The sequence below is a fragment of the Ochotona curzoniae genome, unplaced genomic scaffold (assembly GCF_017591425.1).
Source record: "Ochotona curzoniae isolate NIBS_2020 unplaced genomic scaffold, NIBS_Ocur_1.0 scaffold_2587, whole genome shotgun sequence".
NCBI lineage: Eukaryota > Metazoa > Chordata > Mammalia > Lagomorpha > Ochotonidae > Ochotona > Ochotona curzoniae.
This window is the reverse complement of record NW_024467096.1, coordinates 9,459,228-9,486,856: the sequence shown is the minus strand read 5'-3', so window position 1 is coordinate 9,486,856 and position 27,629 is coordinate 9,459,228. Positions and strand designations below refer to the sequence as shown.

The 27,629-nt window shown below is 37.1% G+C and overlaps 1 protein-coding gene across 3 annotated transcripts in view; it reads right to left on the bottom strand.

The window, feature by feature from the left end:
- Positions 1-27,629, bottom strand: part of FGF12 (fibroblast growth factor 12) — a 527,052-nt gene that overhangs the window by 169,899 nt on the left and 329,524 nt on the right. For all 3 annotated transcript variants that reach the window (XM_041002928.1, XM_041002927.1, XM_041002926.1), the window contains one exon: positions 16,754-16,864. In XM_041002928.1, the coding sequence (XP_040858862.1) occupies positions 16,754-16,864 (111 nt within the window). The remainder of the gene's footprint in view (positions 1-16,753; positions 16,865-27,629) is intronic.

Below are 27,629 nucleotides of genomic sequence, written 5' to 3'. Positions count from 1 at the left end.
AATAGATTCATTTTATAAATCCAATACATGTGGCAGGCATATGGGAAAACTAATCATTTTGAATTCCCTAAAACATTGCATTGAAAAGGTGTTTTAAGCTACACAACAATGAAACTTGTGAGAGCTTGATGATGCCTGTCAAGAATGGCACGGCGGTGGGGCAGGGGATTGAGTAATTGCACCATCTAATTGTCATCTCCTGTTTGAAAGCATCATTTGTAATAACCTATCAACAAATACTCCATGAAATAACAACAATGACTTGTACTGTACTTTAAATAAATAGCTTATTGTTTGGGTCTCAAGGTTTTAATAACAAAATCAGAATACAAACTTCAAAAATAATTGTTTAAAAAAAACTGCAAAGATAATTTAATTCACTAGTTCTCAAACCCTGTCATACACTGCAATCTCCTAAGGAGTTTTTAAAAATTCTTCTGCTCAAGCCATAATCAAACCAATTAAATAGAAATCTTTAGGACAGAAGATCAGCACTGTTTTTAACTCCTCAGATGATTCCAGTATGCAGCATCATTGAAACGTAAATTTATTTTCAACAGCCTGGGATAGTTCTAACAAGCTCCTGGGTGGTGCACACATTTCCCGAAACTCCCTAAGTCTTGCTACTCTAAATGTAAACAGCATATGCATGTCTGGAGTTTGCTGAAAAGGTGGACTCTCAGGCTCCATTCAAGAATTACAGAGAAAAAATTTACATTTAAACAAGATCCCGGGGTCATTCTTACGCATGTGAGCTTTGAATTGTTGTAAAGCAAGAGTTCTAAAGCAAGAATTCTGAGTTTTGACTTCTGAAGAAATTCTCCCACTTTTCCAGACCTGCTGAATCTGAAATTCTTGGATGTAAGGCCCAAGAATCAGTAGTCTTGCAAGTACTGAAGATTTACAATGCATGCTAAAGCAGGAAGAGCATTATTCTAGGCAAAACAACACCATTTTTACATTTGGTTTCACTTTAGAATCATCTGGGATCTGTTAATCTCAGAGATTCTGATTTTTATGTTCTTGGGTAGGACCTGGGTATCAGGATATTAAAGCTACTTAGGTAATTGTACTGTGCAAAATTTTTGTTGGATGATTGTTCTAGGAAACTTGGATATGTGAGAGGATGTGTCCTGTCTTCCTTTGCATCTTGGTCTAATTCTCCCCTGCTCAGCTCATCAGACCAAGACTAAAAGGAGACCATCTGTAGCCGTGCACATTCCAGCCCCTGCAGGTAAGAACCATAAGTGCAATAGGATACAGTCATGTGTAAATTAGACTGCATCTATTTTTCCAAAAGTGAAAATACTAGCTCTAGAGCCTAGAAGAGTATCAATACTGTAGGCAAGGTTATAGAAAAGGGCTTCACTAAACTCACCTAAGCTCTTTGTAAATTCTCCATTTTTACCAAAAATACTCTTGTTCACAATTAAGCAAGCAGAGATTGCTCTGCATCTTCAGAGCACCTCCTTCCAGGAAGAGAAATTAGATGTTAACTTTTTCAGAGTTGCATCCATAATGCAAATAACGTAGATGAGAAGCTATGGATTCAAAATGGCAACTAATTGGCCAAGTTTACACAGCTGGTGAGAAATGTCCATTAATACTCATAACTGTGTGCCTAAAAAGACACAATAAAAGAAGTACCTTCTATCAATACCTAAACATAAGGGAGCAAAGAAAAGTTCTCCTTAGGATGTTTTTTAAAGTTCAATTGTAATACAATGGAATGGACTTAATTACGCTGCCCTGACATGTTTTGACATGGGTATGTGATATGCAAACTGTTTAAGTTTCAGAAGAAGCAGATGTACAAAGTGTAACCTCACTAGATCTTGGTTGAATGTCTATTCAATAACACTCCATCCAGCCTGCTAAATGATGCATAAACATACTCACATACACCACACACACACACACACAATCACACTATAAATCTCAACCTTCCAGGTCAAAGACAAAATGGGCAACCTGATTATTTAAACCTTCAAAATTATTATTTAATGGTCTATTATTTCAAATATGTTTTAATTTACAGTTTAAAAACACCAAACAATATTGAAGGAAATCTCTCATGCTAAGTCTTTCCAAAGAAAATCACCATAAAACATTTTGTAAGTAAACTGTATCCCTTACTGAATATATTTTAAGAGCCTGTCAGAAGAATGCAATGTTGTAATTGAATTGGGATACTTATAATGAAATAGAAATATTAATTAGAAAATGAAATTTGGATAATGGTAAAACTTGAATAAGGTTATTAACTTTGCAGGTAAATTTGCTGAACTCTAATATTTCATGTTGGAATATGTTCTAGATATTTAAACCCACCATTCCTCAGTTTATTTATCTTTAAAAACTGAATCATTACAATACCTTTGTAGGACTGCTGCATGATTTAAATGACAAAATTTATAAAGTTGTCACATGTGTAATCAACATTCAGTAAATATTGGCCATTACTATCTAATGTGTTCTATGCTCATATATAAGAAACAATGCTTTACATATAGATAACTCATTCATTTTCCAAATCTCTTTGGTAAAAACTAAAAGGTATTCTTTTGTACTTCACATAGTATTCCATGAAATATAGCAATCCATATGAGCAATAAATTTATGACTTTTACCTCTTATTTAGTTAATAGCCATAGTGTGAGGATCTAATTTAGTCAAGCACATATAACAAAGCCACTCTCTTCAGTTAAAAATGTGGAAAAATCCATACAACGCACAAAGAAGAAATGAAACAGTAGTATTCACATTTCTAAACTGGGCCAGTTAACTTTCTTCAATTTTCTTAATTTCCTCACCCATCCTTTGAAGTCTCTTAAATTATCATTCTCAAAATAAAATGCTGAGTATTATCCATTTTGTATCACTCCTTCAAGCTGTGTGTTGCTTCACAAAATTAAACTCATAGATGGTAGGGTTGCTTTGTTCATTTATTTATCCAACAAACATTGAACACTTAATATGCATCATATACTACCCTAGGATACAAAGATAAAAATCATGAGCAATGTAAACAAGCAATTGTCCTAAAAGGGAAATAACTTGGACTAAGTATAACAACAGGAATAATGCGCCAAGTTTGTGTAATAATAAAATTAAAAATTAATTCTCTGCCATTTAAAATTCAATGCAATAATTAATATACCATCTGACCTTACAACTTTGCTCCTTTTTAATAATGTGCTTAAAAGGAAAACTAAAAAGTATCATTATTAACTTACAGGATCACAAATTGTTAATTTTTAAAAGATTTATTTTTATTATTAGTTTTTTTTATTGGAAAGGCGGATATACAGAGAGGAGAGACAGAGACAAAGATCTTCCATCCGATGATTCACTCCCCAAGTGAGCGCAACGGGCCAATACTATGCCGATCCGAAGCCAGGAGCCTCTTCTGGGTCTCCCACGCGGGTGCAGGGTCCCAAAACTTTGGGCTGTCCTCGACTGCCTTCCCGGGCCACAGGCAGGGAGCTGGAAGGGAAGCAGGGCTGCCGGGATAGAACCGGCGCCCATATGGGATCCTGGGCGTGTAAGGCGAGGACCTTAACCACTTGTGCCACCACGCCGGGCCCACAAATTGTTAATTTATGGGCTTGCAAGTTAAGGCCATTGAAAATCAGAAATCTTTTCCAAACAGCTCATTTTACAGAATAGAAAACAAAGAAACAAACAAACAAAAACCCTCATGAGTTGATTTTACGTAACTAATTCCAGAAAGAACCTGAACTACAAAATAAGACAACTGGACGTACATCCCCAGGTAATTCTGTCTTACAAAGATATTTAACGGATAAATACTGTTCTTTTAATGTTGTGTTCAGTTATTTTTATTTTGCAACTATTGAGTGAGAGCCAAAGGTATGCCAAACATAAAAGTCTTCAGATCCTAAGCAGATTGGAGGGAAATACAGGAAAAGTAGATGATTTCATTGCTTGGATACATTACCCATCTCATCCACCAGAAAGTATGCCAGTTAAAGGAAACACATTTGCAGCCCTCCAGCTTGGTATATTAGAAAATGTCCATTGTTATGTTAGGCAAATTATAAGTAAGGGAGCCATGACTTAACAGGGGCATTTCAGTAGAGCACGATTTGTGCAGTTGTAAAGTATATGTGAATGACTAACATGGAGTTTTGAGGGGCAGATGACAGCAAGAGAGGGAGATAGTATTGAGGAGGATTCTGTAGGGAGAGAAAGGTTTTAGAAGAAATTGGTCAACATATTCTAAGGAAAAAACACTGGTATTGGAAAAGATTCACATAAAATTGTGTGATTTAGGCTTACCTGTGTCATTACATATGTAGTTTGTAACCACCAAAATATTTGTTTAATCACATATCCACCTGAAAATGAACTGCAAACGTCTCCAGGAATAAATCAGAATGGAAGATTCCATGTAGGTTGAAGATACCAGAGTTTAAGTTTCAAGAATGGCAGATCTATGACTTACAGGGTACTTTAGGAGTCAAGTAACCATAGAATTAGCTAGGACAGTTCCAGGACAGAGACTGCCTTCATTAGCAAATGTGAGCTTTCCAAGTAGTAGAGGCACAGTAGAGTCTCCAGCTTCACCAACTGTAATGCCCAGGATTACACCAAAACAGATTGCTGCATCACATTCCCAGTATTTGACTCAGCATATCTGGAGTAAAACTGGAGAGCATACTTCTATGCTCTTTCCAGTTGCAGGCTGTTTGTATATCTATAACATCATTCAGGAGCCACACAAAAGTATCAGCATCAAAATGAGAATGCTAAAGATTTGTTGGATTTTGAGCTCCACCTACTGTTTCCTTGGCATGGCCAGTGGGCCACACTAAATCTCTGGCTTTCCACAAGCTGTGGGCCACATGAGCCCCACTCTTGGAATACAGATTTAGTGGTCGACTGAGTTTAATATTCTCCATCAGAAACAGCTTCAAAAATCTTTCAAACAATCATTGCATAGTTAAAAATTCTTCTTCTGATTTTCTTTTTAAGGATTTTATTTTGTTTATTTGTTAGGCAGCATTAGAGACAGAGTAATGGGAGGGACATTCTTTTCACCAATTCACTCCTCCATAATCAGAGTAAGTGGGGCTTATTAAGTTTGAACCCAGGAAGTCAGTAGCTCCATCCAGGTCTCAAATGAGGATGTCAGGGAGCAAAGCACTTAGGTTATCTTTCGATGTTTTTCCAGGCACATTAGCAGGGAGATGGGTTGGAAGAGGAACAGCCAGCCCTCGAACCAACACTAGTGTGGGATCTGGTGTCACACACAGTTCCCTCACCTCCTGCATCACAACTGCAACTCCTCTACTTCAAATATTAAGATGGAACTGTATCATAAAATGAAATAGTTTAAATAAAAAAGAGGGACACTGACTGAAATCCTAATGAACAAACAATCTATTATTTTACTGTAGAGAATAACAAGAAAACAAATAAGATTGAGAATTATTATTTCTGTAGGCATTGTTTTAAGCATTTTTCATAAATCAAGCCCTTTGTACAATAGCCCTATGAGTTAAATACTATTATTAGTCTCATTTAACACAGAAGATGCAGATAAGCTATGTAACCAGACAAAAGACATAGAATCTCAATTCAGGTAGCCTTGAATAAAATACTGGCTCTATCATTTAAGTGAATAGCTCTTAGGATCTTTACACACATCTGGTGAATATCGCATTGGTTTTGGCAAGCTGGAAAGAGAAATTCTGCCTGCTGGTAATATACCTTTCAAAACAAATGGTATTTACAGAAATGGAAACTGCCAAGTTTTCTAAGCATACTTTTACATATGAAAGGGAAAGGAAAATCTGTCAGCATTTTCAAGATGATTTATCTTCTTTGATATGATCTTAGCTTGTATGATCCTAAGAATATGTAACTTATCCAAGCCAGTGTACCTTTCACCTCACATAGTCATGAGTAGTTTAAAGACAGTATTGGTCCTCAGCTCATTTTAAGAAGGTCCTTGTGTAAATAGCTCCCATAAGTACATTTCTCCAGGACACACTTTGTGTATCAATATAATCATCAATAATTACAGAACAAACAGACAAGAGAACAACTGCAAATGGTTCATGTTTCACTTCACTGACCATAACCACACATGGGAGTAGAAATCTTAGAAACACCATAGGGCCCGGCGCAGTGGTGCAAGTGGTTAAAGGTCCTCGCCTTGCACGCCCGGGATCCCATATGGGCGCTGGTTCTAATCCCGGCAGCCCCGCTTCCCTTCCAGCTCCCTGCCTGTGGCCCCAGGCTTTGGGAACCTGCACCCACGTGGGAGACCCGGAAGAGGCTCCTGGCTTCGGATTGGCATAGTATCGGCCCGTTGCGCTCACTTGGGGAGTGAATCATCGGACAGAAGATCTTCCTCTCTGTCTCTCCTCTCTGTATATCCGCCTTTCCAATGAAAAAATAATAAAAATAAATCTTAAAAAAAAAAAAAAAGAAACACCATAAAATTTAATACAAAAAAATACACTGATAGGAACTGGTTAAATAAAGAAGAATTACTTTCTAATGATTGAATGCAAAATAACAACCGATACAAAAAGAGCAATTGTTTTTGCTCAAGTTTTCTAGAAGTATTATCTGAAGATACTAGACACTGACAGCCAACTGACTTTTGAAAAAGCATCTGAAGTAAATTCAGTGAGAAAAGACAGTCTGTTCAAAAAATACTCCTGGGAAAATTGACACTATATGCGCAAAAATACAAAACAGAACTTCAAACCTTATGCTTCATACAAAAATCAGCTCAAAATGGGTCAAGAATTTTAATCTAGAAACTAATACCACCAAATTGCTAGAGGAAAACATCAAGGAAACTCTACAAGACACAGGCATGGCAAAGACTTCCTGGAAAAGACTCCAGAATCACAGGCAAGCAAAGCAAAAAATAAGCAAATGAGATCACATTAAGCTAAGATGATTCTACATTATAAAGGAGACTGTGAGCAAAGTGAAGCCACAATCAATATAATGGAAGAAAATATGTAAAAATTACATAGTAGAAAATCAACACCCAGGATCTATAAACAGCTCTAGAAACTGAATGGCAATTAAACAAAAATATCCAATTAAGAAATGGGCAAAGGACATGAACAGCCATTCTTTAAATAAAATACAGAAGGTCAAAGACATGCACACACACACAAAAAAGCTCAAGATCATTAGCCATCACGTAAATACAAATAAAAACCACAATGAGAGTTCACCTCACTCTAGAATGACTATCACTGAAAAACAATAAAAATTAAAAATGCTGGTGAGGATGTAGGGAAAAAGGTACCCTATAGCACTGTTGGTGGGAATATAAAATAATACAACCATAATGGAGGACAATGTGAAGATTACTCAGAAATCTGAAAATGCACCTACCGTATGACCCAGCCATTCCACTCCCCAAGAATTTACCCAAAGTGAAATTATCATATGAGGAAGTTATTTTATACCTCTGACCAATTTATTATAAGCTACAGCATGTAATCAACCCAGATATCCATCAACTGGGTATTGAATGAAGAAAATGTGGTAAATACACACAATGGAATATTAGTTAACCTGAAAATGGAATCTCCTCTTTTCCAACAAATAGGATGCTACCAGAAACCATTATGTTTAGTGAAATAAAGAAGTTGTCTGGGTCCGGCACGATAGCATAATGGTTAAGGTCCTCGCCTTGAATGTGCCGGGATCCCATATGGGCACAGGTTCTAATCCCAGCAGCTCCACTTTCCATTCAGCTCCCTGCTTGTGGCCTGGGAAAGCAGTCAAGGATGGCCCAAAGACTTCGGACCCTGCATCCATGTGGAACATCCGTAAAGAAGTTTCTGGCTCCTGGCTTCGGATCGGAACAGCACCGACCATTGCAGCCACTTGGGGAGTGAATGATAGGACGGAAGATCTTCCTCTCTGTCTCTCCTCCTCTCTGTACATCTGCCTTTCCAATAAAATAAATAAATCTTTAAAAAAAAATAAAGAAGTTGTTCCAAAGACAAATATGTTTTCCTTGATCTGTGGTGACTGATACGTGGAATATAATACACAGAGCCTGTGGATATATAGAGACTACAGAGTAGTCTATACTGTCAAAACTGACCTTTTGAGAATTATTTGTTGATTATAGTCTTTGTTTACAGTGTTAAGGAACAGCATGACTTTTTTGTTTTTCTACTTAATGTTTATTGAATTCTTTACATAATCAAATGTTAAGTCTGTAATTTTGAAAGCAACCAAAAACATACCATTATAAAAATTAGGAACAAATAAAGAAGGAAGAGGGTGGGTACAGCACATGGGTAGAGGTGATGGTTGGGTAGGAAGTATCACAATGCTTCTGATTTTTATTGTGAAATACATGAAACTGGTCCATCGTTTATATGGGAAATAATTGAAAATACTTTAAAAGATTGAACATTGTCAACAAAACCAAGTTCTAACGATTGCTTGAGACATCTAAATTTCAAAGCCAAAGGCTTGAACTAAGTTTAGCAGTAAAAATAACTGTGTGCCATATCACAGTACCTGGATCCAATTTCTAGCTCTAGGTCCTTCATCCACTTCCCTGCTTGTGCATGCCACAGGAGGAATAATAACAGATCAAGCAGTTGGATTCTTGCCATCAGTGTGGAGACCAGGATCACATGCTTAACCTCTAGCTTAGTCCCAAGTCCCGCAATGATCATATTCGGGAACTGAACCAGCAGATGGGCACTCTCCCTCTTTTGCCCTCTATTTGAAATTAATGAAAAAAACAAAATCCTAACACTTTAAAATTATTTAACAGTATTAAGGAAAGTAATTACATTCAAAGCTAAAGCCAAAGATTAATTTTGCTTTCTAAAAATGCATGTCACTGGCCTGGCACTGTACCCTAATGGCTAAAGTCTTTGCCTTGCATATGCCCAGAAACCATAAGGGTGCCAGTTCATATCAGATCTGCTCCACTTCCCTTCCAGCTCCCTGCTTGTGGCCTGGGAAAAAAGTAGAGTTCACCCCAAGGCCTTGAGACCCTACACCCACATGAGAGACCAGGAGGAGGTTCCTGGCTCCTGGCTTTGGATCAGTTCAGCTCTGACTGTTGCAGCCACTTGGGGAGTGAAAGATCTTCAAATGTCTGGAAGATCTTTCTGTCTGTAGCTCCTTTCTGTAAATCTGACTTTCCAATAAAAATAAATAAAGCTTAAAAATTATAAGGCACTGCCAACATTTATACATCTATCTAACACACTTCATATGCCACATACAAGTACCAGAGTTTGATATCAAGGACTCCTGGTTCCATTCTTGATAATATAGACTCCTAGGAGGCAGTGGAGATGACTCAGGTAACTGGATTCCTTTCACTCTTATAGTAGCCCAGCTCCCAGCTGCTATTTCAGCCCAGTCCCATGCTAGTGACTATAGGCATTTGGGAATGAATGAATGGGAGTTCTTTTTATGTTTCTTATTTCCCCTCTGTCTCACACATTTACTCTCTCATTTTCAGATAAAGGTAGGCCAAAAGGATAACACTGTATATACCAAAATTTGCTCAAAATTATGAAAATAACCTTGCTTAAAATAAATCATTAAGATAATACAGGTATTTTCTTATTTCAAACCAAGTGTGATTTAACACATACAAAATCATGGCAACTCCTTTTAATATAGATGACACAGGAAGAAAATAATAATTCTATAACTGGCATATTCTGCACTCTCCAATGTATGTATCCTTATGTGTATCCTTGAATAGGTGAAAGACATAAGCTTCTTGGCCACAAAAAACCCTGTTACGGCAAAAACATGTTTATAATTCCTTTAAGTTGCAAGAAGTAGAAGATTTCCTTGATAATTTTCTCTATTTGGATCATATTTTGGTTCATAGTTTAGCAATAAAAGCTTCACTGGCTTTGGCTGTGTCTACATACTTGAGAGTGCTATAATCAAAACATGGTATGTTTGGTATTGTATAAAAAACATAACTAATGAGCAAATTTTATATTTCTGATTGGATTTTCTAAAGATCACACCATTTTGAAATATACTTTCTGTACTGAATTTAACACATTCAATTCTGAAAAAATGTATTTGTATTGCTAATTTATATTTAGGAACAGAAATATTAGAAGTCTGGATTAAAAGATTCTAAAAAATAAATTTGAGGTTAGTTAAATATTAAATATGTAAATGAATCATTACTAAAACAGAAAATAAAAATTATATTTCATTATCTCCAATGAGTAGTCTTTCCAAATAGGAAAGGCAAACTGAAAGGATAAAAGCATATCTAAAATAGAATAGAATAAGACATGGAAATAACTCAAAGGCAACAAAATCAACCAAAATCCAACTGGAACTCATGAAACCAACAGGTGAGGTCATACATAGAGATCTCCTCTTCCTACAGGATAACTGGAGTATGAAGTGCAACAGTCCATAGTCAAGAAAGGATGCAGTGTTTAACAACAACAAAATTAAAATTGTTTTAGATAAAGACAAAAGTTGTATAATGTATTGTGCTGAGTAGATAAGACATTCTTAGCACAAATTTATAAAGTATATAATTGTATTAATTTATACAATCAGATATCACTAAAATTTTACAAAGCATATACCTTTGACCCAGCTATTCTACTTCTATTCTAACTTATACATTCATTTATATATAAATGATAAATTACTGACATAATAGGATATTTTTACAGCAGTGTATTTGTTAACAGAACATTGAGAACTGAAATGTTCATGAGCAATACATTAGAAGTTTTAACTCCCTTGAAATATGCATCAATATGAAAAAATTGTGCAAATATATTAAATTTTAAAAGGAGTACAGAACTACATGATTAATATATAAGTATGATTATATACTTTAGAAATTAAAGAAAACATCGGGACAAACACAAGAATGAAGTCAGATGACAGAGGAGGACCAAACCAAAAAAAATAATAATAATAATTGCTTTTGGTTGTGTCTGTTTTCTGTCCATGGAATAGCAGAAACACACTCTTGGCTGAACAAAGTCAAGCATAAGGACTCCACACCAAGGAGGGAAAATACACACCACCGCAGAATCGGGAGTCTCAGTAACAGAATATGAGAAAAGACTGAAGGGATTCTTGACTGTTTTTTAAAGTGTTTTTAGGAAAAGTACAAAGAAAAGTAGACTTGTTACAGCCAAATGCTCCAAGAAGCAGCTGTGATTCCATGACGGGTTATCACAGTCACTCTTAACTAAAAGGCAGGAAGAATGGAGAAGGTTAAAGCTGAATTTAGTAAAGAAGCAAACGCCACTCACATAATCCAGGATAGAAATATCGGATTGTTTTGCAGTTTGAATTACTATCTTGTTTTTTTGTTCAGAAATTAGCACACAATGGTCCTACTTTTATCTTGATGCATCACATCACAGTGACTTTGTCTAACTTGTATGCTGTGAAACATTACATTCATATGAACATACAACAAGCACTACTGGCAATATTAAGCCAGCTCTTGGCTGCCAAGGTGTGTTTTGCTGGTTCTTAGATTTATGTACATTTCACTTTTATAATTTTATAATAGGTACCTGTCTTACCTATTATAACTTATTTTCAAAGTAATTTCAGAACTTCCAGGGATATTAAAAGCAAGGTCTTAAAAGCAATAGTTCCAGTAAAGACTGAAACTATTTAAATACAATCTACTTCCTATTCCCACACCAAATAGATTTTCTGCTTATTCTCTACCGTCTCTGTACATGTCATCACACCACTTGCTGGAAAACGGTTCTGGTTTCACCATTGCACTAACATATCAAATGTTCCCCACTCAAACGGCTCTTAATATTTTTCCCCCAGAGGAAAAAAGGACAATGCACTTGGTGATAATATCTTCATTGTTTTCTTTTCATCAATGACCTCATCAAATGTCTTCTCTCTTGGTAACTCATACAGCAGAATAATTGGCTTACCCTTTCACTACTCCTATTAATTCGCTCCAAACTGCAACTGTCTTGTATGTGTTCCAACACAGTGTTGTAATTTTTGTTGTCATTACATTGGCAGAGATTTTTATCTTTTACTGGTGACAAAGCTATTTGCATTTGTACTCAATTACATATAATTACTCTTTTCTTCATGAACAAAAGAACAGGTGTCTTTATCAATTCTATTCAGGGTTTCAGGGTAAGGTTGGTTGGACCTAATGATGTCTAGTGAACCAAATAACACATTTCTGGCACATTCTCATAGCAACAAGAATTTTTTTTTTTAATAATCAAATGCATTTACTCCTACACACACAAAAGTAAAGAAAGAAGACATTTCAATAATGCAGAAGCTTATAATTTTTCTATTTTGAAATGTGTAGAATTTACCTCTCTGATATTTTTGCTCCTAACCTTTCTCTGAAAATCTATATATAAAAACTATTTGTTTTAATTAGATGTTTTCAGATGTGTGGAGGTTGAGAAGGCCAGAAGAAAATATATAGTTGAAAAGTGTACAATCTGAGTGAAAGCTGTAGCTTGATAAATAATATTGAACCAATGTTCTTTTCTGGGTTTTGATAATTGTACCATTGTTATGTAAAATAGGACAATTAACAGATGTGGTATAAAAGCATGTAAGAGCTCACTCAAATTTTTTTTGTAATTTTTTGAAGTTTAGAATTATTTCAAAAGAAAATGAAAAAAAGTCAGTGGGTACAAATAACCAACAAATTAAAGACATTATGCACATATTAATAAGAAGACATTATTTATTCACGCCTTAAATTAATATAGAGCTTTTACAGCATATTAGAGGCCATTCTAGGTTCTAATTAAAAATTCAGGATAAAAAAGTATATTCATTCATGGAACATGTATTCTCCTGGAAGAATAGCACAAATAAGCAAAATAGTAATGATAAATATGTCAGGTGATCACAGAAGCCATAAATAGAAATCAAATCAGAGGGTGCGTACTTATTTGGCCTAGTATTTCTAATATTTCAGTTAAGACATCACATATTGGAATGCCGAAGTTTCAGTAATAGTTTCATTTATCTGTTTACATATAACCAGGGAGAAAGCAGGTGCTGACTCAGGTGGTTATATACCTGCCTCCTATATGGAAGACCTGAGTGAGTTCCTAGCTCTATAGCTCTCAGCCTCTACCCAGCCTAGCCATGTGGGTACTTGGGAAATGAACCAGAGAATGACAGTTCTCTCTTTCTCTCTTTTCATCTCTCCTTCTTTCAAATAAATAAATAAATAAGTAAGTAAATAAATAGCAAAATGGGGTCCCAAAATAGAGTGAAAAGGTGAGATGTGTAATTTTTTAAAGGATGGTAGGTACCCATACTGGTAGTCCTTGGTGAAGTACGGGAGTGTCCGGGGATAGGATACAAGCCTCCTCCTGTCCTCCTGCACCAAGGACTATATCCCAACTGCCAAGGAGATCACGGGGAATTGGTGTGCCCTTGTAGGCCAAGAACTCTGAGGTCATCCATTCCCTATCGGATCTCTCACACAGGATGGGAGAAGCCCAGATCCTTCCTCACAGGATCTAATGTCATTGGAACAACAGCCAGGAACCCTGAGCAGTCCTCAGAAACAGAAGAACAGTAAACTTCCTTTGGGACTTGGGAGAGGAGCTTTCTCTGGTCCTTACTTAGTTCCAACTTTGGATCCCCATCCTCTCTTCCAATGACCATCAGGGTTGCTCTGGAGCCCCCCAAATTAGATCAGATAGAGACCAATAAGGAAAGCTTAGAACAGACAGGAAATGGTCAGCTTGGACTCCCATATACCTTACTAGGTAGGACACAAAGATTAGTTACTCCTCACTAAGGTATTGAGGATTTCTCTGCAAGCCCTGCCCAAAAGTGTTCTGCTCCTCATTCATTAATTCGTTAACATATGGCTTATTAGAGTTATAAGCCTGTTTGGACCATCCTAAAATTTTTCAAGTTCAGTAAAAATCATGCTGCTAAATATAAAAATGAAATAGACACGAGACAGCTGAATAGTACCCTGTAACCACTTTAAGTTTTATGGTAGCCAATTGTGTATATACCAAAATTGAGATGTCAATGAAGTAGTTACAGGATATGGTTAAGAACTTACATTTTCTAACATATTGGTCACTCAATACCATGCTAATTAACTGCATGATGTTGTAAAATTCCATGTTTCTTCCTGTTGTCGAAGTGGTGAAGTGGCTTTTCATTGGAAGGGATGATATTCTGCCAGCTCTACTTTCAGACCAGGGATAGTCTCCCAATGAAACTGTTGAATTTATCTGGACAATAAGATCCTGGATTCTGTACATGGTCCTTGCCCACAATGAGGGAATCATGACTGGATATGAACTGTACCACTGCAACAATGTGGAGGAATCCACCATGAGGGGAAGGCATGGGTTGGGAGAATCCCAGAGCCTATGAAACTGTGTCATAAAGCAAAATATTAAAATTTAACAAATAGATAAATAAATAAAATCATTATGAAAAAGGATGGTCAGTAAAGACTTCAATATCTATGAAAAGGATCTTGGTAGAATTGTCTTGAAATGGAAATGAGAATGATTAATCAAAAGAAAAATACACTAATACATTGGGTATATATATATATATATATATTGAGTAGAATATTGAATCAAAATGAATGAAGTAAATCAACTCTATTAGCCACCTATTGGGAGTGAATATTTAAAAGAAATAAATAGTAATGTCCTCCCTTATGAAGCTTAACAATATATAAAACAATATTATGAGTGATTTAAGTTTATATATAAGTTTATATACATTTTAAAGATGTTTGCAAAATTGCACTGAAATACAAAAAAAAATTCAAGTTATTATGTCTGATACTGAAGCAGGACTCCATCAGATACAATCCATGTTTGATATCCTTAATTAAGTTTTGATCTATTAGTAGGTATCCAGATGATCTTTGTGTCTTATTTAAGCCATTTTGCAACAGTTTATGAAAAAATACATATAGCAGTTTAAAATAATAAAATATGAGATAGTTTCAGCATATGGGTTGAGACAGTTTCTTACACTGAAAAAATGTACTATCCTCAGTGAATGAGTATTATACACATGCAAATATGTATAAATGTATATATGTATATTTGCATGTCACTTTACACTAATCATTGGCACATTATTAATAAATATGCACTTTTAATTTTCTTTCCAGAGACAGTGAAGAAAGGATTTGCATTTCTACGTTCCACACTGGCATACCCACCTTCCTCCCTACCCAATGATAAGTGTCTCCACCTACAGGACCACTGACCAGAGTAAAGTAGCATCCAGTAAAACTGGTTGTATGGCTGTTTTGCTAACTTACTGATGGAATCTACCTTCCTTGATTCATAATTTTTACGTTGGATGGATGGTGCCACTAGAGGATATTGATGCCACCATCATTTCATATTTAATAGGACAAAAATTGAGAGCTAGAGATGTATCAGTGACAGTCCAATTGTCACAATCATTCATGCCCTCGTTGTTTCCCAGGTATACGTGCAGCTTCTCCAGCTCCGCATGCAAGTATGAATGCAACAGATGTCATATCCGCATGGCAGGAAACATTTCCTCATTCTTTTTGCACAGAATTAAAATCTCAAATTATTTACAAAACACATTCACACCAATGCAGACTGACAAGGAAAATCTTATCTACTACTTCAAAAAAAATGCTATGAAATCTTTCACTCTATTCATTTTTGTAATTTACATTTTGTAATATGTAATATATTACAAAAGAAGAAAGAGTGGGCATGAATATTTTCACACTTAAGAGACAATGAATCCTCAAATTGTACTGTTAATTAAAAAAAAAATTCACTATAAAATGTCCAGCTTCCTAGATTCCCTTATGGATTTTGGTGAACTATTATTCTGACAACAAAATCATACCCAGCAGAATCATAAGTCAGTTGAATAGGTATTTAATGTACCAGCACCATGAGTCCAATGCTAAACATTTAACAGTGAATATAAACTTTAAAAAAAAAACATGGCAACCTGTGTAATTTGGGGTAACAGAACTTTTCCCCAGAGTATAAGTATGTGGGTCTGCAGAATTTAAATGATATGAACATCATCATTTTGCCTAAGATTCTTACATTTAAATTGTTATAAAATGCAAATATACTATCATATCCTGATAACTGCATTCATTTTTTAATTGGCTAATTTTAAATTTAAATTGATTAGTTGAGCAATATTTCTTGTGGGATTACTGTTAACTTTTTACTGTGTGGAACTTTTTATTTGACAAAAAAATTTAAATCTATTTCAGGTCTTCCACTTTTATTTTTAGTTATTACATACACTATAAAATATCACCATGATATTTAAATACACTGCTCTTTAAAATCATTAATTTTATCCTTAATTAAAAAGAAGTAATTTATAATATGTACATGCCAACATTCAATGTTTACTTTAGCAGTAATTTTTCTCTCAGAAACTATGTTGAAGAACTATTACGATACGTAGCATTTTTGTATTGACACTAATATTGTTCCTATGAGCAGGCAACATCATCTTGACTAAAATCACTATATTGAGAAGATATTTTATCCAATGACCAGTTAATCTCTCTCCCATCCAGCCACTTTGCTCTAGTGAATCATGCCAAGGATAAAGGAAAAAACACTGGCTTATCCTAATAGTGAAACAGTAAAAAAGACAACCCGTCCATGCCTTAAAACTGAACTATGCTGGGCCACACATCTGATTTGTAATTGTATTGCAAACTAATTTTCCTTACTGTAGTCGCTGTTTTCGTCCTTGGTCCCATCAATGGTACCATCTGGGTGCATCTGCAGGAAATATCCCTGCTGGCTGAATAACCTTGTCACAATTCCTTTCAGCTGGGGTTCTGCAAAACAAAATGAAATAATTATTAACATTCTGACTTTCTTTATAAGAAGACACTTTTGTGGAAACATTCTGTAAGTAAAAACACAAATGTCAATAGCACATAAATACTGAAATAAGTATTTACAAGGGGGTGTTTCAGTCATCTATGTATACTTTCCTTCCTTCTACAGGCAAAGCCATAATATTATCCAGCAGGGAACCAAATGCAAATAAACAAAAGCTAATTATCATTTGGAAAATACAGAGGCAGGGGAATGCTAAAAAGTGAGTTCTTTACCACCCTTATGCATCTGCTGTCTGAATACAAGACTCCACTGAGTTTGTGGTCTCAATCCGGAGTCACTGCACCAAAACGCTATTTTAATCTCTAAGCTTCTAGCCGTCACAATAAAGTCCTAAATGATTTCTATTTCTACTGGATGTCAAATGTGTATTGGAAGTTCTTGGTACTGAAATTCTGATTAAGTCCAGTAGGCAAGAATAACCAGCAACAGCATAATTGTCACTTGAAAGTATATAGAACAGCAGACTTTGCCTTCACTGACAAATACCTCATCAAAGAGAAGTCCTGGCACTCTAAATGTAATCCCTTCAAGAAAAATAATTTAATTAAGACATGCATTCTCTGCTTTAGACGACAAGTAGCATTAAGTAGTCCTCATTGAAAAAAAAAAAAACTACATACCTGCAAACAAAGGAGCTTACATTTGCTAGATCATTATAAAAATGCCTGCCATAACCTGCCGCCACCGCCCAGCAGAGGCGACATTAAAACAATGAGGCACGCTCTTGACTGTCTGGGAAAAACTGGAACCGCAACCAGACCCCTTATTGCCAAAAGCGGCCATGTTTAAATTCTTCTCTCCACTGCTCCTGTCCCCACTGGTCTAAGCTTTCCTCCCCACTTCTGTGGCCGGCCCTCTTTCCGCCACCCTTGCTCCGTTCTTCCCGTACTTTCCTCGTCTCCTTTCCACCACCTTTCTTCCTGTCCCCCAGTCTTTCTTGTCTGTCTTCGTCTGTCTGTCTATCACAGTTGTCCTGTCGTTCATCCATCCATCCATCCGTCCATCCATCCATCCTGTCCTTCCGTTCCCTTGCCTAGCTTTTACCGGCTACTTCTATATCGTTCTCCACCAATCACTTCTCCCCGTGGGTCCACTTGGCGCTACCTGATAGGCCAGTAATCATAGCGAGAGCATCAGCCTATCCCTGTGACTTCCTGTTTACCTGCTGGTGAGACCGACCCCACCTCCTGGTCCTGGGCCAGCCGCCATCTTGCATCTTCCTTATCCCAGCTTTCCTAATCTGGGAACGGCTTCAGCATCCTGCTCCCCACAATGACCATGACTGGGGTATGTGGAAGCCAGGAACTTGGAACCTAGTTGAGGTTTCCTATGTGGTTTGCAGTGACCTAAGTATCTGAGCCGTCACCTGCTATTTCTCAGGATACACACTAGCAAGACTATTGGAATTGAGAGTGGAACTGGCACTCAAACACACACACCCCCTCTGATTTAGGATCCTGGCATCCCAAGCATGATCTTAATCACTAGGGTAAACACCTGCCTACACATTTAGAATTTTATACATCAGCTAATATGAATATTTAAAGCTTTCTCACAAAGGTGCTGCTAGCTGCCAGCACCAATCTAGCTTCCACAAGATGCAGTATTTTTCTGTCTCTAGTGTTGGGTAAAAATTTATTCTTGTGTTATACACCGAATTTTCCATACAAATGATAAGACAAAGAAAAAAGTTGATTGTAGTGATAAAAATTGAGATAAAACTAGAAATCACATGATTGCAAAATCAGCAACAATTACAGAACTTTTTCAAGTCAATCTCTTTCTTCATTCACCTGTTCAACCAATGCTTATTTTTAAGTGTTTCTTTATACTATCGGAAAATAGGCTGAATATTATGTGTTAAGTTGAACATATTTATTGATATTTTGATCTAAATTACATTTTTCTTTTTATTGATTGATTGATTGATTGATTGGAAAGTCAGATATATAGAGAGGAGGAGAGACAGAGAGGAAGATCTTCCATCCAATGATTCACTCCCCAAGTGAGAGCAATGGCCGGTGCTATGCTAATCCGAAGCCAGGATCCAGGAATCTCTTCCGGGTATCCAACACGCGGGTGCAGGGTCCCAAAGCTTTGGGCCGTCCTTGACTGCTTTCCCAGGCCACAAGCAGGGAGCTGGCTGGGAAGTGGAGCTGCCGGGATTAGAACCGGCGCCCATATAAATTATATTTTTTCTTAAGGGATTAATGTCTTTGGCATTTTGAGAATGGGCTGCTCCCTATAACAAATGTTTAGAATTATGCCTCTGCACATATGAACTGATATACATTTGGGGATAAGATGCCATCAATACATGTTTTCAAAAGTGGTACTAATAAGCAAAGGGAGTGCCAAAAATTGACATGAATACAGGACAATGAAAAAAGAACCAAAATGGAAATCAGGTATTCTGAGAAATAGTTATGTGTAAAGCCATCTCAGAAAGGGTGTGGTGAAAAAATAGGAAAAAAGTATATTATAATGCACACCAGTTTTGAAATTCATGCATAAAAATTCTTCACAATGTACATTTCCCATTAATTTTTAAGTATGAACATATGAGTTCAATAAATTCAGTTCATTTAATTTGTGGAGTCACTTATCAATGCAATGTAGAATTAAACTAGATGATGTTCAGGATTGTTCTGTGGTTCTGTGGGCAGTCTGAGTTCATTAGAATCTTCTACCCCGAGTAGTGGTATCAATCCAGGTACCAGTTCACTTTCCCTGCTGCATCCTAGTCCACCGGCTAGAACATGCAGGAGAAGCACTTAACGAGGTAATCTCATGGCAAGCAGCTCCGGGCCAGTCTCTCGCTCCAGGCCACCGGGCTGGCAGGTACCTTCTGATGGAACACACTCAGTTCTCCATGTAAAGTCAGAAGACCCAGCTTGAAACTACACATATTGTGTGGTCCACAGCAATTCATTTAGTACCTGAGCCTCCATTTTTGTATTTTCATAAAGCTAAAATCAATTCATATTCTAACTGGAAACACCAAGAATTTTCCAGTGAATACTGATGTAACATTATGAACAAGAAACCCCTCTAAAAATATAAATCCTAACTAAGGTCTAATTTTCAACTAAGAAAATTAAAGAAACAGTGTGAGTTGGAGTATTCTGAGAACAGACTCTCCCGTTACCTGTTTTAGTTAAGTGAGCTCATAAGCCAATGAAGTAGATAACAATGAGCAAAGAGTAGAGGATCAAAAATGACAAAACAAGACAACCTTCTGACATTCATATGTAATCTCCAGTATATTTGATTAGGTCACTTTAAGAAGTAATACATTTTTGGTAATGAGCTGCATGGCAGCTTAGTCATTAAAGCCTGCAAATGATTGTTTTCTCCATGCTTCTCTTTCTGTACCTGCAATCAAAGACTTCTTTCACCACTATGAGAGTATCTCCCTGTTTGGGCTCTGGGAACACAGGTTGGTAACTCCTATTCAGTATAATGACAATCAGATTTTTGTAACAACCCTCACTGCTGGGACAAGGGCTGCAGTAAACTCAGAGTCAGGATTAATTACATGATGATCTATGAAAGTGAACATCCTGTGTTACAGAAGCTTCAAAGGAGATCAAATAAAGGCCCTTATCTAAGATGCTCACAGGAAGCTATCTATACAGCCTGCCTGGCATGCTGAAGCCCCGTCACCATCTACACACCCTACCTACCCTCCCACAATCATTGCAAAATGACCACCTTCAGTAATGTGTGGCTCTCCTAACTGACCAAACCAAGGAACATGTTTTGCTGTACTTTAACGAAAGAGGCTAAAAATATATTTTGTTATCAATGCAGGTAGAATATCAGGTACTTTAATAGGCACACATGTTATTTGCCAAGCTATGCTTGGGAACCTGAGACCAACAAAACTTTCCCTACCCTTGAGGCTCACCCAGTCTAATTCACAAAGCATATCTGTACCTCACACTAGTGTGGTGTAGCTCTTATATAAAGGAGTGAAGCAGCGCTGTGTGATAAAATCAAAGGGCAAGTGACAGATTCTGTCTGTGACTTGTAGGATGAGGAGGATTCCTCATAGGCAGGGAACCAGAGGCAGGGCATTCCAGACAAAAACATGGCTGAGTCTGGGGATGATGCAGTCTGGAACAGGCAGAATATAGGGCAGTGCTTCTCAAAGGCTGACACACAGGTACCTGTTCTCAGCATATGTTCACAGATCAACAGTGAGTTACTAAAAACATTCAACGGTGCAAGTTTTGTATTAAGCTGCTTTTTCCTTTTGTTTAGCTCCCTTAAATTCTAAAATGAAGTTATTTCATTTAGTCTTTTTAAAATAGAATAATCATTACATTATTAGATCAAATTGGTTTGTTACCTTTTGTGCTGTAAAGTAGTGTGGCAAATACTGCTAACATTTCACTCAAACCCATTTCCTCTTTTTTCCTGGGCACCCAGCTAGACCATATGTCCTAGGCTTCCTTGCAGTTAGGCTTGGCAGATGAATGGGTGTCATATGGAATGTAAGTGGAAGTGATGTGTGCCATTTTCAGGCCATGCCTTTTAAAAGCAAACATTCTCCTCCACATTCTCTTCTTATTTCTAGCTGGATTAAGATGACAAAGCCCTAAGGGATGTCAAATTGAAACAAGGGAAGAATGCTTGATCCATAAATAACTGATGGGGAAAAGATAACAGCTTTTAAGACTGAGGTGAACAAGAACAGAGCTTCTGTTGTCTGCGCACAGAGACTTCCTTGCAGAGTCCAAGAAGGGAGGCAGGAAAAAGCTGGCTAGCAAACATAATCTCAGCCAGGTGGACATGGGTAGCCTCATTCTTCCTAAATCATGCTGACAGTATTCCCCCATATGCTCTAATGAGAATGACACTTGACCTCTGAAATCTTCCTGGGAAAAAAACCCATTCTGACCATGAAAAAAACACCAGAAAATCCCAACTGGAGGTCACTCTACAAAATACTGAAACAATACTTTCAGTAGTCCTCAGAACTGTTAAGGTTGTCACAGAAAAAAGGGGGCTACAAAGACCTAACAGCAAAACAAAATGTGGAATTCTAGATAAAATCCTGGAAGTGAAACTAGTATTATGTAGAAACGAAGGAAATCGGAATCAAACATAGACACTTACTAACCATAATACGCTGATACTGATTTTTGAAAGTGACATCAAATGTACTATACCAATGTACGATGTTAATGAGGAAAACTGAGTATAAAATATATAGAAATTCTGTAACAACGTAATCTCGTTGAAAATGAAAAATACTTGTAAAATAAAAGGGTTTTTTAAAAATAATTCCATTCAAAATTTTAAATAAACGTTATATTCAAGGATGTAGAGTGAAAAAGAAGGCAAATGGTAGGAGCTCATGTCTAACCCTGCTTCTCTCTAGGACAACAGGGAAATTCCAACACAAGGCTTGACTCAAAAGCCACTCACAATAGCCCACACCTGCAGGAACTAACCTGGCATTCCTCCTGTCAACATATACTGGCATCAAGCAGCTACCTAGATATACAATGGAAACGCAGAGAGACATACAGTCATGGGGCCCTTGATCCACATCTCAGGATGAACAGTAGATTGCAGAAAAGGAAGATCTCTCTTTAGCATGTTCAAGGATTAAAATAACAAGCAAAACTCCCAAAGGCATGTAGGGAAAATATTTTCCCAAAGTCAGCCAACTGATAGACATATAGGAAGACATAGGGATAGACATAGGGAAGAATTCATATCTTATATACTGAAAAGATATTGTCCTGTCCTTTCCAAAGCAGTATATCAAGCCAAATCCTCATGTCATTCAAACTGGAAATAGGAGAGCAAGAAAGCAGAGAAGACAGGTTAAAATGAAGAATACAAAGGATCTAGAACTGCATCATGTACTACAATGTGGCAGTGATAAGGAAAGGTGGCTATAGGGATCTGAATAGGAATTAAAAGGGGGGGGAGAAAAGAAAAAAGGGAGAAAGAATGAAAGAAAAAGAAAGGAAAGACAGAGAGAGGGAGGAAGAAAGGAAGGAGAGAGGAAACGTTGGATTGAGAGCAAAAGGCAGAAGGCAGATAAAGCAGGATAAAGAGAACCTAGTACTGCATCACTTACAAGAGTAAAAAGAGTGATAAATAAAGATGGCTATGAGAATCTGTATATAGGACACATTAACAGAGACAGATACTGAAATTGAATTGTATTTACTTAGGGCCAGGCTATTGAACATCTGTACTCAAATTTAGGGAACATGTCTTCATACAGAGTGCAATCTATGATGAGAACTATACTAATGATACCATAGTTGGAGAATTAATGGAATTTATTAAGATGACCATATTTAGAACGCATGTACTTTGTACCAAACATTCTCCTGATTATTCTACTAAGGTTCTGATTATTCTACTACAACTGCCAACAACTGAACATAAGAGACTTCTCATTTTTCAGATGAGATTATCGAGATTGAAAGAACTAAATTGCTTACTTCAAGTTACAGAGCTACACACAAAGAAACAGATCTAGCTTAGGAGCCTAGAATAGTCCAAACCAATTTCAGTCACTTTAATAAGGACAATGGCAAAACTGGAACATGTCCATGTAAAAGGGAACCAAATAAAGAGGGCTGAAAGGACTGTCATACGAAGAATGGCTGAATGAACAGTTGACATGCAGCCCAGAGAAGGGAAGACTCAAAGGAATGTAAAGGTGTCTTCTCATTCTTGAGAGCCAACACCAGTAAAAAGAAGCCAATTTTTTTCTGAGGGATTCCAAAGGGTCAGAACCAGAGTAGGTGGGTGAAAGTCGCAGGGAAACAGATAAAAGCAACTTTCTGTGAAGGAGAAGACAAGTTGCCTCAGGGAAGAATGAGCTTCCTACACTGGATCTCATCAAGCAAGAAAAACATAAGCTACAGGTCACAGCACCCATGAAGGACATGGATATCTGTAAGTCCCATGACATTCTGAGAGGATGTAAACTCCTCTTTTACTCTGTTGTCTTGTAAAGTTTGAGTTATCCAATGCTTCATTAAGTATGGTTTCAAATTTATAATCCCTTAGTTTCTGCTTAGGATATGGAATTAAAGACGAGATTTACCAGGCACCCTCAAAATGTAAAGTTCCCTGTGAACCGGTTAAGCATGGATTGTGAAGCAGCATGAAAGCTCTTTTTCTCTCTGCCTCTCAAATAAGTGAATGATTTTAAGGAAAAGAGCCACTTTAAAAGACCAGCATGTCTGAGATTTTTCTCTTTCACTCAATAAGCTATAGTATGAAGACCCAGAACAGTGTTTTGCAGGACAGAAATACAATGCTGACATTGTGTTACGGTACCCTAGAAGAATCGGTCCTGTTGAATAAAGAGTCCTAACGTCATGGATGTCTTCAATCTCCCAATCTTTTAAAGAAAATTGATGGATACTAACAAAAGTTTCCACGCATCTGCTCAGGAAATGTGGATAATCCCAAAAGGATTCTGCATCTGTACATGTTTAATTCTCTCAATAAATAAATATGCGTGGCATGTTTTATCGTAAAATACATTGAGAGTCATATTTTGTGGCAATTATTCTTCTAGTCATAGGGAAGAACCAGTTACATGCTGGTAAACCAGTTCACTTCCCCCCAAAATAGAAAAAAAAAAACAAAACCCAAAACTTGAATTCCAAGGGTTCCCCTCCCATGTGAATATTCTTACTATATATTATAAGTTGGAATCATGAGATTCAGAGGTAGAGGTGGAAAAAAATGAGCATAACCAACTCTAGAATATCACTGATATCAGAATAAAGTACACAATTGATATCCTAGCAAAAAAGACAAAATAAGCAGACAAGCATGCACATGATTAAGTTTTTCATATAAGTAGCATAATGAGGATTAGAGCAATAAAAAGGGCAGAGTACATAGAAGATGAGTGTGTCAAAAGGATCACAGTGTTCAGATGGACAAGCATGAAGAGACTGTCAGGAATGACTATCGGAGGAGCATTCCATGCTCAGAAATCAGCAATGCAAAGACTTCCCAACCCTTCCAACAGCTAGGAGCAATTATAGTTGAGACTCTGAAGATCTGCGCTTTAGGTGAAGACTCTGTAAACTTCCGTCTGACAGATTTCGTTAGTAAAGCTTTACGGGAACACAGGCTTGCCCATTCATTTGCTCACTGACTGTGGCAGCCTTCATGCAACGGCAGTGATGAGTAGCAGTACTAGAGACCGCACAGCCTGCGAAGCTTAAAATATTCACAACAAGTTCCTTTACAAATACAATATCCTATCTTTTTTCTAGACCCTTGCTTCTGTAGTTACCTATGTCTGAACTACAACTCTTGTCTTCCTCTTCTGTCCTAGAGGGTTTTCACTGACACCCCTCACAAAATTAATCCACCCTTCTCCAGTGTTCCATGGTCCACAGCTTAGAAGAAGACTCACCCCGTTAGGTTACAGCTGCTTGCTCATGTATCTGTCCCTGCTCCTGAAGCATAAGCTCCTCAAGGTCAATGACCTTGAATAATTCATCACTTTTTTCAAGCAGCTAACACAGCAACAGACACAGAGTAAGCAAGGAGCTTTTGCTATATTGAAGAAAAGAATGAGAGAAGTCCTGTCTGGCATTTTCCACTGTCACCTATGACTTTCACAGGAGCTGTTTACAGCCTTTTCATATAACGCCTCCAGCCTACAGTGTTTCCTCTCTTCCCCTTCCACGATGAACACAGTCTGACAAGCACAGCAGCATGCTCCATAAACTGCAGTCTCCAAAGCCCCAAGATGCCTCACATTTTAACAGCAATCAAGTGACCTTGAGATGGGCAATCCTTCACCTTCATGCTGATTTAAAACTGAATGGAAAAAGAAGACAGGCTTTTTTGGAGTATCCTCTTCACTGGGGTTGTCTGAGCTGGACAGACAAGAGAAGCAGTATGGAAAAACTGAGCTCAGATGTGAAATGCCAGTAGGGATGGGAGTTTTGTACGGAGCCAATTTTACCCCCTCCTAGACGCTTCCCTGTAACATGCTCATGAAAATTTAAAATAACTCAAACACCATTTATTGACTTCCGACAAGCTCTAGGTGCTGGGTACAAAGATGAGTAAGATGTAATTCCTGCCTTGAAGGCACCCACGGCCTCATCAGGGAGACACACACACACACACACACACACACACCCCTCATCATTATAGCAGTGAACATGAAAAGCACTGTCACATAGGAACAAACAAAATGCCACAGAATAACAGAGTGGGGATGCTAATTTTACCTGGGATCGTGGGTTCTGGGTTAAAAAGCAGTTAAGAAAGGCTTTGAAGATTAAGCAGCATTTTAGATTGAGCCTAGAATAGACTAGAGGATTTTGCTTTGATTAGCTTCAGCAGGAGCAACAGCACACATGTGCTCAGCATGTACATGGGCTGGGCAAGCAGATTCCATGTTGTGGAAACAAAAGGGGGCAGATGCAACGGCTGGATGGGACACAGAAAGGATACAAAGCTGGGAGCATTTGAGGTCCTGAAGAAGCCCAAAATAAGTTTTACTTTATCCTTCAAATCAAGCATCTTCAAACTTTTTTTGATTATAATTTTATATCTGTTAAAATTTAAATCTACAGTTTATACAAACACATTCAAATACACACGATGATTATGTCTAAGTCATATGCATAGATTACTCTGCAAATTATGCACATATTATAGCTTGCAATTTTAACTGAGATACTCAACAGAAATTTTCACATGCCAAAAGACATTCTCTCCCCCACAAACTTCAGAAAACACTGTATTCATTAGGTAGTGGGGGACTTTGAGGGATCTTAAATCAGGAGATGAAATTATGAAATTTTGAAAGCTAAAATGGGTAAAAACAGAAAAAACTTCATCTGAGAAAACTGATGCAATTGTCAGTGGGGTCACATAGGAAGTTATTCTCTGCAATAAAGGACTCCCGTAGACAGTGGTAGTGAGGAAGGAGAGAAAGATACCAGCTTAGGGACTTAAGTCCTTGGCAACACTAACATTTTAGTCACTCAAATGACAGCCAGATGTATGGGCTCATTTCAGTTATAGCAGGATTTGTAGTCTTCCCCTTCTAAACTCACCACTAGACTCTAAAATGAGCCTTATATAAAAACAAAATTCTATGTTGTCACTAAAAGTTTAATGCAGATATTCTTAAAGAGTTAAATAGTTTCTTGCCTTCCTAAAAATCCCTTGATGGAAGTATCTCTCACTCTGCTAAATCTCACTGGAACACAACTGCTTGATATTTCTCATACAATCAGCAGTAGATGTGTCAGACAGTCCAGCATTCCATTGTCTAGGTATGTCCAACAGTTTCATTAGGAGTCCATCTTTGACTTGGAAGTAGGGATGCATATTGCATTGTATCTTCACATCTGGAAGCGGTAGTCTCTATTACTGCATCACTATACATTCCCTTAAGTTAGAAGCCACAAAAAAAGATCAACAACAGATATGAAGTTAAAACAAAGATTAAAAAAAAAATCACAGAGTCAAAAAAAAAACACACCACTGAATAACCAGTGCATGGGTGACGAAAAGAAAACAAAAAAAATCTAATTTGCATGAAGATTTCCTTATATTAGAGAGAGTATATGGTATTTGTCCTTTTGGATTCATTGTCTGTGCCAGCAATGTCAGGGCACACTTAAATAGCAGATGATGGAATTATAACTTGTTATGAAGGACTATACT